The following is a 12,160-nucleotide window of genomic DNA, read 5'->3' as shown; positions in this document are numbered from 1 at the left end:
CAAGAATATGTCTGATGATTTAGTAAGCAGTTCAGACATGATCAAACACAGAATTAGCACACTGGGTGGGAAAGCAACCAAACAGAGCACAAACAGGATATAATGAGAATAATGAGGATATCATTTATGAACATTTGGAATATTAGTGGAGATGAGCAAGAATACAGCAAAAGAAGTATTTGAAAAGAGAATGGAGCTAAGAATGTGTCAGCAATGATGAAAAACATTGTACAGATTTGAGAACTCATACAAAGTCTGAGCAATATAATATAGCTAAACATATGAAAATAACTTCTGAAAGTGAAAGACAGTATCAAATTTTCCAAAGAGGGTTGGTTGGGGGAGAAGTTCACATTGCTTACAAAATTAGTAACAGACTGGCTGCTAGTTTATTCACAGAAACAATGGAAGGCAGAAGATATTGGAATGATGGTTTAAGGTGCTGAGAGAAAATACCTAAAAATCTAGAAAAATTCTTTAAGAAGAAGGGTATAAAAGATCTTTACACAGACATGATTCCAGACAGAGTATTGGACACACAGGAACAAAGGAAGCAGGATCAAAGGTTCAGTGTGTAGGTAAATCTAAGTAAATATTGACAGTTTTAAAAAGCAAAAGTAATTATGTCTTGTGAAACTTAAAAATACATATAGACTTAAAATACATAATTACAGTGGCCTGTAAGTTGAAATTAAAGTGATTCATGGTACTCCCATTGTTTAAGAAAAAGTGAAAGTACCAATTTATACTAGACATTAATTAGTCAAGGGGCATGTTGACATTTCTAGGGTCAGCACTATAAGAATAGTAAAATAGAATATAACTTATAGACTAATAGAGGGGGAATTTAATAAAAAAATCAATCCAAAATAAATCAAGAAAGAAGAGAAAAAAGAATCATAGGTAATATGAATAGTAAACAGTATGACAGTGAATTTAGCCTCAAATATGTTTAAATGAATCGGTGTTCTATGTGAGTTATCAGAATGTATTTTTAAAATATTTATATATTTCTTATGAGACACATCAAAAAAACACACAACTGTCTTAGTTATTTTTCTATTGCTGTGATAAGACACCATGACCAAGGCAACTTAAAGAAGAGTTTATTTGGGGTTCATAGTTCCAGAGCGTGAGTCTATGACCATCTTGTCAGGTAGCATGGCAGCAGGTAGGCAGGCATGGTGCTGGAGCAGTAGCTGAGAGTTCACATCTTGAAACACAAGCACCAGGAAGAAAGAGCTAACTGGGAATGGCATGGGCTTTTGAAACCTCAAAGCTCACCCCTAGTGACACACCTCCTCCAACAAGGCCACACCTCCTAATCCTTCCCAAATAGTTGCACCAACTGGAGACCAAGTATTCAAACATATGAGCCTAGTGGGGCCATTCTCATTCAAACCACCACACTAAGGATATAGGACAATTAAAAAATTTTAAAACACAACAAGATAATTATGTAAATAGCCAAAATACATCTGGTATAGATTTATTAATAATCAAAGCAGGGTTTATTAGTATCAATTTTTGACAGATTAGGAAAAAATCACTACACACACAAAAGGGACATTTTATTAAGATTAAATTTAAATTTATAGCATGATATGAGTGTTCTAAATTCATTTTTTATCTATCAATACAGTTTCAGAACACATATATCAAAACTTAATAGAATTGCAAAGCTTTAAAAAAATCCATGCAATTGTAGTAGAGGACATTGACATCTCTTTAGAGTTAGAATAAGCAGACAAAAATATCACTAAGTGCAAAAACAACTTGGTAACACAATAAACAGACTGATTTTGTTGACATGAAATGCATTGCTGAAAAGCTGTAGAACATAAGCTCTTTTCATAAGCACAAAGACATTTTAATATGACCATACAGAAAGTTTCAACAAAGTTAAAAGTATACCATAATACAAAATGAATCATTCAACCATAATGAAATCAAACTAGGAAATACTAATGAAAAGATGACAAGGAAATCCTCATATATTTTGAAATTGAGAAACATATTTTTATGCAACATATGGACCAAATAAATCACAAAGAATATTTTTAAATATTTTGATTAACAATAAATGCTGCATAAAAACTTCTGCGTGAAATATCTGAAGCTATAAAGTGATGTGTATAACTTTGACTTTACATGTTAGAAAATAAGAAGGTTTGGAAATTTATGATATAAGAACTTATCTTAAGAAGTTAGAAAAAATATTGCCAATTGAATCCAAGGATAATTGAAGAAAGAAAAAAGAGAAGACAGTCATGAGATAGAAAACATCAATAAAGCTATGATTTATTTCAAAATATTAATAAAATTCTTCCTTCAGCAATGCACCACATTTGCCCACTAAATCTATCGGATTAGTTGTGTTCTCATTTGTTTTTATCCACAGTGATATTTTTGTCCACTTGCTCTAACACTAGAGAGATAGGATATAGTCTCTAATATAATTATATAGGTTTTTTTTCAAACTTCGTACTTCTAATGTTTGGCTTATATATTTATGAAGAAAGAAAACCCTCAGAAGATAAATGCAGAGGATAAAAAGAGTGGATGAAATTTATGCCTTATAAATACTTAAAAGATATTGAAATAAACAATTCTAACCCTGCCCCCCAAATTTAAGGTTAAAGTGGATACATTTTAAGCAAAATAAACTCCCACAGTGGTCTGAATATTCATTTATCTACTGAATAAATTACTTATTAAAAACATTACTATGTGCACAGTGTACATGCCAGTTATCCAAGGCAGAGGCAGGAGGATAACAAGTTGGAAGTGAGTCTGATTTATACAAAGAGACTGTTTCCAAAAACCAAAACAAGTAAATAATCAAATAAACACCTTACTATGAAAAAGAAACAAAAAACAAAAACCTCCAGATCTGAAAGACTTCAAGAAATTGTCGAAGAAGAATAGTTGAAGAAGAAATAATGCAACAAACCGCTCCAGAGAATAATACAGGAAGGAATAATTTCCAATTTTGTTTTATGAAGCAACCTGATCTTGATACTAAATTTGAAAAAACACATTATAAGCAAGGATATTGCAGGCCAGCATTACTCATGAAAAATGCACCATTCCTAAACATTTGGTAGAACCAAATCCAGCATTATATAAAAAGTATGATGTCATACCCACATTGAGTGCAATTCAGGAGATCAAAGTTGGTTTCTGTATATTGGTTGCTATAATTCACATGAGAAAGATAAAAGAGAAAATATGATCATGTCTATAGTCAACATAAAAATTGTTTTAATAAAACTGACATTGATTCATAATGTTTAAAGAACAGTCTTAGCAGATACAAAAAACAAACAAAACAACCCCGCCTTAGTCAGATAAAGGCGGTTCTCAAAAGGAGCCTTCAGGACTCATCTCTGATATTGGTCTATTGTTTTCTTGGCCTGACTCACCCCTGCTGAATCTCTCTCTTGTTCAACTCTGAAGGGGCGTTTACCTCACACCCTCACCTATGTCTACATGGGAAGCTGAGAAATGATCTGAAAGTTGTTTTGCGAAAATGCAGTAGGAGAGGAACAGAGGAGACGATCTTCATAGCCAGTATCTTCAATTCTACAAGCAGATGATACCTGAATGCAAAGACTTGTGTTACACAATGAGAAACAACTCTAGGAACATTCCTGAACTCTCTGGGGACAATTTATCTCCTGTTAACTAAGTTCGCTCTTCCTTTAGATGGAGTATAATATTAATTTTGGGGTTATGGCTTAATACATGGTAAGATAGTCATTCTCTACTGCTGCTTGTGGTGGTTTGAATGAGGCCCCTATAGGCTCACAGATTTGAAGGCCTGATCACCAGGGAGTGGTACTATTTGAAAAGATTAGGAGGTGTGGCCTTGTTGGAGGAAGTGGGTCACTGGGGGTGGGCTTTGGGGTTTTGAGAGTCCAAGTCAGGCCCAGTGGCTCTCTCTTCCTGCTGCCTGTGGATCTGGATGCAGAACTCTCAGCTCCTTCTCCGGCATCATGTCTGCCTGCCTGCCACTCTGCCTGCCACCATGCTTCCCGCCATGATGAGAACGCACTAAACCTCTGCACCTGTAAGCAAGCCCCAATGAGATGCTTTCTCTTATAAGAGTTGCCGTGGTCATGGTGTCTCTTCACAGCAACAGAACATTGACTAAGGCTTCGCTGGTAATTCTGCGCAGTCTCTCAGGGAGCTGTTGCTTATTCATATAAGCAGTCTCCACATCCCGTGGCCCTTTCCTGGAGTAAGCTCTACCATATTCATAATTCATAACCTCATTTTCTCATCCATTTCCAAATTCCCATGTCTTCTGTAAACCGGCTCTAGACACAAGCGTCTTTCTTTTGTGAAACCTCCCCCTTTGTCCTCATTGGACTTTTCCTGTCTCTCCTAACACTATTTATCCCACTGCAGTAGATTTCAATTTCCTGAGGATGGTCTCAGGCTGGAAATGCTGGCCTGTGGTAGCTTCCTTGCCCAGCATACACAGAGCCCTGGGGTTGACCTCTACAATTAGTGAGGGAAGGACCTATGTCTTTATATTTATATTTCTTACTATCTAAACTTAATAAAAGTTTATTAAGTGTAGAAATAATTAGTAAATGAATACATGCATGGTTGATTAGGTGACTCTATCTCGGCAGGGTTCTGTTTTCTTATTGCTACCTTTCGGGTTCTCTGTTCAGCACTCCTGAACTCATTCTAGCTGGTAATGAAACTGCCTCTGCTTGAGTACACTGAATTTACAATCAATAATGGACTCTAAATTGAATTTCTAATTGCTTTTATAATGCGACTACACTCACAGCCAATTCCATCCAACACTGACTCCCAAACTTGTGGCATAACTTTCATTTCGAATTCCATCCTGTTTCTGTGGAGTGACATGTTAGAGAAAGAACAGCATGAGTTGAGCATTTTGAGGAATAACCTCAATTAAATATGGAAAAGAGCCTGAAGAAAAAAAATAAGATTCGGTCTAGGACCAAAATTAATTGCCAATGAAGTTTAACGGTTTGATACCAGAACAAGTAAAGGGGAGCAGAGTTGCCAGGAAAATGGGAAAACAAACTCTTCCCACTTCTTTCCAGGCTTTTCCTCCAAAGGAATCTACAAAACTTACTGTTATTTAAAGTAGACTGGCGCATGGGAGGAGGCTAATTCCCACTGTGCTAGGCACTGAGGCGGTAAGAGCTAAGGTAACATCCGGGCCCTCTGCAACAGACACCTGGGGGTGCTGAAGGTTAGCAAGGGGGTGGGGGTTGAACACACCTGTGGGCATTTTCAGTCCTGTTCCTCAGCAAAGTCCAGCACATCAGGAAAGGGGCAGCGCCAGCAGGACTCTGTAAACTTGCTGTGTGAGTTTCAGCGATAGGTTTGTTCAGGAAAGAACTTTCACAACTCTGTGTGCACACTGGAGCTGCCCAGAGTTTTATAGGAAAAGCATAGCAATGGTCAGATGCTGTCCTAACAGGAAAACCAGAGTCTGTGCAGAGGCGTGGGTGGTGATGGTATTTTCTTAAGGCTCCCTACAGGTGTTTCTGAAGTACTCCTGAGTCTAGAGCCAGTCACAGAAGCAGAGACTAATGATTTTTTAAATTGTTAATAAGGGGCCTAAATTTGGTATGTATGTCTTTTGTTTAAATGTGCTTACCTTTAACATTTACACTTAACGGTTGTATAGTTTTGTTTCTTTTGTTGTAGACGAGCGCAACAGGCCAATCAGCATTTTGGAATTATCTCAAATTATAGCTACATTCCAAGGAGAAGAGACTGACTCCTGGAGCCTTAATCTCCAGCTTAGTGTTTACGAAGCAATGGCCAATATCCAACAAAGCTGCTTAAATCAGTCAGGAACAGTCACAGCCGAAGTCCTAAAACTAAGCCTTGCTGGGTAGATAGAATTTAGACGTGCACAAGAGGTTGGGTATGGAGTGCGAGAAACATTCCAAAGGAGGAACGACAAAGCCAAGGAGAGGAAGACGGCCACAGAGCCTGATGCTGGGTGGGATGGCCGCTGCAGGGACCGTCTCAGCCGTCATCTAGGAGGGCCCAGGGGAGCAGGCCACACACACAGCCCTTCCAAACATCTGGACCACCGAAAACAGCTGTGTCCAGCTTTCTTTAGTCAAGGAGTTCTAGGTCAAGGGTTATATGGAAAACCTGACTGCAAACAGCATTTATTGAGCCCCAGCTGTGCCTCTATCATCTAGTGCTAGTTCATGCTATGATGCTCACAGAGCAATTAAATCACTACCCAGTGCATGTCTTGGAGCATGTTCCTGTAGTTAGTGTCCCTCATTCACTATCTAGTAAGCATTTCATGGGAACTCAGTTATGAGAAAGAAAGTCGGAAGCCCGCCCACCATGCTTCACTTTCGTCACCTGTAGAATAAGGATAGTGACAGACTACATTATGGAGGTGTAAGGATTAGTTAATACATAAACAGAGTGCTAAGAAAACACGCCTGAGGTATCGCCTCCAGATGCAACAAAGAGGCACAGCAGACATGGGACAGGCAGCTGCTGGCATACCATGCCATGTCATACAGTCTTACATAAACTTTTCTTTATGGTTCTGGAAAGCAAACCCACAGTCTTTCACATGCTAGGCAAGTGCTGAGGTTTTGCTTTTGTTGTTTTTATAGAAATATACTCCCAAATAAAGAAAGAGAGCATAAACTAGTAACACAGCTTATTCATTGTAAAGCATTTTATACTTTATGCAATCGTATGTGTTATGCTCTTATGCAACTGGAAGTGTATTAGGGGTGTTTTTTTTTCCAATATCAGCACAAACTTGTAAGTAATTCATTGAGCCATGATGTGATGATGGCTTCAGTGACGCTAGGCAAGAGGAAGTCCCCAGCTCCACTCTAGTCTCCTAGGCCCATGGTTGCTAATGTGGTCCACAGTTAACCAAGTGCTACTCTTTGGTACATGATTGTATTTACAATAGAAGTTAATCAATCATGTCAGGCAGTGGTGGCACACGTCTTTAATCCCAGCACTCGGGAGGCAGAGGCAGGAGGCTCTCTGAGTTCAAGGCCAGCCTGGTCTAGAGAGTGAGTTTCAGGATAGCCAGGGCTACGCAGAGAAACCCTGTCTTGAAAATAAAAAATAAAAAAAAAAAAAAGAAAAGAAAAAAGAAAGAAAGAAAAGAAGTTAACCATGTACCTTCTTGTAGGAGGGAATGGGGGTGGGTTGGAGGGGCTAGAGAAGGGAAGAGGGGGATCTGTGATTGGTATGTAAAATGAATAAAAAAATTCTTAATAAAAAAAGAAGTTAATCATGTAAGAGGAGGCGGTGACAGGTACTTAGAAATAAAATCAGATAGGGACTGGGGAGCCATGGAGTTTGATCTTCCTGTTTTGTAAGTATGAGGAGCTTATTGAGACTTGTTTTAATGAGGAGTGTGCTAATGAAATGCTTGATAAGGCCAGCCTGGAAGGACAATGGGGCAGGGTGGACGCTGAGGATGGGCACAGAGAAGAGGCAAGCATCCACAGCCGGCCTTTTAGGAAGCAGACAGAAGTGGGTGGTCCAAAGCTGGGCTTGGCAGCAACTGTGGGAACAAAGGGCGCTGATGCAGAGTCACATGAGGGTCCTGGTGAGTCAAGGGAGCCTCAGGGACTGGGGAACGTGGGAGGACCAGGAGGGAAACCCAGCAGAGGGAAGATGCAAAAATGAACTTCAGCTGCTGAGTCATTCTGTCCTGGCCTATGTGACTGCATTGGCTCTCCTGACATTAATTTTTTAACTTTATTTTATATTGACCCCTCTATTTGAGGTAGATGGCAATATTGACTTCTATATTTTTACCTTTACTCATTCTAATAATGAATATGAATATTATCTTATTACTGTAACATATAATTATTGATATCATTAACTGCAGGTTGTCAGATGAGGATGAAGAGGGCAAGACCAGGCAGGAATGTATCATCTCTGACCCCTCCTTCTCCATGGTGGCGGTCCAACGGGAAGACAGTGGAATAACCTGGGAGACCAATTCCAGCGGAGCTTCTACTCCTTGGGCTTCCGAAGAAAGTCAGACTTCTGGCATATGTAGTTTGGAAGGGTCAGCTCTGAATTCCCCTCCAGGGAACGTTTCCTTTATCGTGGATGAAGTCAAAAAGACTCGGAAAAGAACGCATAAGTCCAAGCGTGGCTCACCATCGTTACGTCGGAAAGGCAGCAAAAAACGAAATTCTCTGGAATCACAAGATGTTCTGGCAAACAAGGAAGATGGTCCTTTAATTTCTGAAAGCCCAGTGCTCAATGCTGAGAAAGAGAAGTCATCTATGGGCACTTATGATAAAACAAGAAGGAAGAAAACAACGTCAAACATGCCTCCCATCACCGGGGCAATATACAAAGAGCACAAGCCACTTGTGTTGAGGCCAGTCTACATAGGGACGGTACAGTACAAAATTAAGATGTTCAATTCAGTTAAGGAAGAATTAATCCCTCTACAATTTTATGGGACGTTGCCCAAAGGTTATGTAATTAAGGAAATACATTACAGGAAAGGGAAAGATGCATCCATTAGTCTAGAGCCAGATTTGAGCAACAGTGGTTCTAACATAATTTCCCAAAGAAGTAAAGTAGTCGCCCAAAGCCCAGAAGATGATAGGGCGAGAGAGCTTGCTCCACCCTGGAGAGGTGCCCTCTCCAAAGGGCCAAAGTCCATGAGTTCTTTATTTAGTCAGGAAGAGCAAAAGAAAGCATATGTCGATTCCCCCTTCAATGCCACGTCTGCAACCGAGCACACTTTGTCCTCTTATCACAGAAAAGACACAGCAGACCAAGAACATCTAAGACCTCCACAGACAGCGCCACAGCAGCCAGCTGATGAATCAAAGACCCACAGAACAGAGCCACCCAGCACACCGGCAACCACGGTCCTCGAAAAAGCAGAGGCAGAATTGGAACCAGCCTCACCAGGAATGGAAAGTTCAGAGAACGAGGCTTCTGTGTTCTCAGGCTCAGCTGCTGATGTCAAACAGGAAGACATGGTTTCTGTCGACCATTCCATGTCACGGGAGGCAGAGGAGTCTTTGCAGACAGGGCCACTCAGACTGGCACCATCCATCCTAGAAAAGTTTGAGTCAACCAAGGAAGAGCTAGAGCCGACTTCAGTAGAAAAGACAGAACCAGCCTTTGAACACCTGACCCTGCCTGAACCCATAGACCACAGAGAGGAGGAGCATGTGCTTGAGCCCATAGTCCATAGAGAGGAGGAGCATGCGCCCGAGTCTACAGTTCATAGAGAGGAGGAGCATGCGCCTGAGCCTACAGTTCATAGAGAGAAGGAGCATGCGCCTGAGCCCATAGTCCATAGAGAGGAGGAGCCTGCACCCGAGTCTACAGTTCATAGAGAGGAGGAGCATGCGCCCGAGCCCATAGACCAGAGAGAGGAGGAGCATGCGCCTGAGCCTACAGTTCATAGAAAGGAGGAGCATGCGCCCGAGCCTACAGTTCATAGAGAGGAGGCGCATGCGCCTGAGCCTACAGTTCATAGAGAGGAGGCGCATGCGCCTGAGCCACCTGTCTCCCAAACCTCACAAGAACTAGAGAAGGGAGTAGAAATCATGGATACCACTGAACCCGAAGATTCTAGTCTAGAAGAAGAGATCATAGAACTTGATTACCCAGAAAGTCCGTTGGTTTCTGAGGAGTCCTTCCCATCTCCACTGTCCCCTGAAGTGGAGCACAGGGAAGAGTCCATCCTACCCTCACAGAAGACATTCACACCCGAACACGTCTCTTTGTCTGAGGAGGAAAGAGAGGAAAGCGAGTCTGTTTCTACTGATTATGCATTTGCATCTGAGTATTCGGGACCACAGGATTTGAATCGTGGACCAGGGAAGCAAGAAGCCGGGGCGGTTTCTCTCTCTGATGTGAAATCCACCTCTGAACCTGCTGTTTTTTCGGAGGAGGAGGAGGACGACGAGCGCCAGGCTTACTCAGCTGTGGCGTCTGAATCCGAGCACTCGCTCTCTCCACCCACCCTTGAGAAGACATCTGCATCCCAGTCCCCGCTCTTCTCACCAGTTACACCAGACCATCTGGTCCTGTCTGGGGATGAGGCCTCAGACAGTAGGTGTCCCACCCCAGAGTCTGCGCCTGCCACTGAGTATTCAGGCCCCGAGCGTGCTGCCCAAGAGTTGCTGGCAAGAACGGGTGACCATAAGCCCCCATTCAAGTCCCGAGATGTTTCTGAGCCCATGATTCTGACAGAAGAAGAGAAAGAAGACACGGAGCCTCACCCCCCAGTTGCAGATGCTGCCTCTGAATACCCTCATTCACCATCCTTAACCGAGAAGGCTTCTGAGCGCCACTTACCACCGCCCCTGGCTGCCACACTGAGGCATGCAGTTGTATCAGAAGATGAGCGTCTAGAAAGTGAACATTTCACGTCAGATTCAAAACTGACACCTACATCCTCAACTCCGCAAAATGTAACACAGGAATCCCCCCCGAAAACAACTGATGTCACGCCCCAGTTCAAACCAAAAGGCATTCCTCAGCCCGAGACTCTGTTAGAAGAAGAAAAGGGAGATGTGCGGCCGTCTTCACCGGATGTGGTGTCCGCATCTCCACACGCTGTCCCACCACACGCAGCCGAGATGCTTTCTGAATGTCAGGTCCCACTTCCTTCAGGCCAGCGGCACTCACTTCCCTCCACCTCTGCTTCTGAACTCTCAGTACCAACACCATCAGTAACACCAGAGTCCCAGGAGGAAGAGATCGCCCACACGTCCCCTCTGCTTCTAAAAGGTGCCACCTCACCCACAAATCTATCAGAGCAAGAGCAGGAAGAGGGAGACATCGGGCCCTTCTCCCCCGATTCTGCCTTTGTGTCGGAATTCTCCTTCTCACCCTACCCAACTCAGGAAATAGAGAAAAGAGAGCTGGGTCGCGATTCTCCACTGTGCTTGACGTCGCCATCTGAGCACACTGTTTTGTCAGATGGAGACACGGAAGAGGCGGAGCTTTTTTCTCCGGATTCAGCATCCCAAGTTTCAATCCCACCGTACAGAATCCCAGAAACGGAGCACACCGAGGCCCGGCCAGACTGGTCACTAACTACGAGGTCTGCTCCAGAGTCCCCCTACTTCTCAGAAGCAGATGGAGAAGAGTCAGACTCATCAGCGCTCACACCTCTTCCCGAGCGTTTTGACCCAGCACAGGAGCAAAAGGCCGGGCCCTTCCCCTTCATGCCCGTACCGGAAGACCTGAGCCTGCCACCTTCAGCAAATCAAACAGGCCAAGCAGAAATTACGCCAGATGCTCCAACAATCTCCACATCTGTATCCGAATATCTGATCCTGGCCCAGCAGCAGAAAACGCAAACATCTCTGGAGCCCCAGGCTGGAGGTTTGGTGCCACCATCTTTAACCAGTGGACGGGAGGAGGGAGATGCCAAGGGCCGCTCAGCCGCAGCTACGACAGCTGCTGCTTCATCGGCGCAGTCGCCAACGGGAAAGGAAGAAGCCGAACCCATTTTACCCACGTCTCAGTCCTCACTTCCACCTGAGTCAGCCTGCGTCCTTAAGACAGAACAGGAACCCAGAGCATCCCTCTCTCTAAAATCTGCACACGAACAGATGGCTTTGCCAAAAGTCAGAAGGGAAGAAACTGTGCCGGATTCTCAAGGAGCGACAACACTCACCTCACGGGCTCAGACACCAGAGCCTCAGCCCCCAAATGTTCCAGGGTCTGGGGTGAAACACTCTGACTCGGCACAGGAGCCAAAGGCGGATGTCAAACCCGATTTAGCTCCAACTGTGACTTCTGAACTAGAACACAGAATGTTGTCAAAGAAGGAGCCTGAAGTGGCAAAACCATGTTCACCTCCAGAGGAAACATCTATTTCTGGACGTGAGGTTTTATCTGGAGTGAAAACGGAAGGGAAGCGGGACTCCAAAATAGCCAGGGAACTTCCTGCAGCTTCGGCGGGGATAGAAAGGGAGGCTGAACGTGGTCCACCCGCACCGCCAGCATTTCCAGCTTTGTCAGAAGAAAGGCAGGAAGAAACCGAAGCCAGCTTTTCTGCCACCACGGTGCCAATAACTAAGCTTGATTCGAACTTAACCGAGTTAGGCAGAGACGAAAGCCTGGCAGATTCATCTCTCACCAGCCCGAGGGACGCCCC

At 43.4% G+C, this 12,160-nt stretch overlaps 1 protein-coding gene across 1 annotated transcript in view; it reads left to right on the top strand.

The window, feature by feature from the left end:
- Positions 1-12,160, top strand: part of LOC114709173 (cardiomyopathy-associated protein 5-like) — a 101,188-nt gene that overhangs the window by 49,606 nt on the left and 39,422 nt on the right. Inside the window, 1 exon segment of the mRNA XM_037209550.1 lies at positions 7,898-12,159. Coding sequence (XP_037065445.1) covers positions 7,898-12,159 — 4,262 coding nt within the window.

The sequence above is a fragment of the Peromyscus leucopus genome, chromosome 11 (assembly GCF_004664715.2).
Source record: "Peromyscus leucopus breed LL Stock chromosome 11, UCI_PerLeu_2.1, whole genome shotgun sequence".
NCBI lineage: Eukaryota > Metazoa > Chordata > Mammalia > Rodentia > Cricetidae > Peromyscus > Peromyscus leucopus.
Note: the sequence above shows the minus strand (reverse complement) of the source record. Positions and strands in the feature narration are given on the sequence as shown.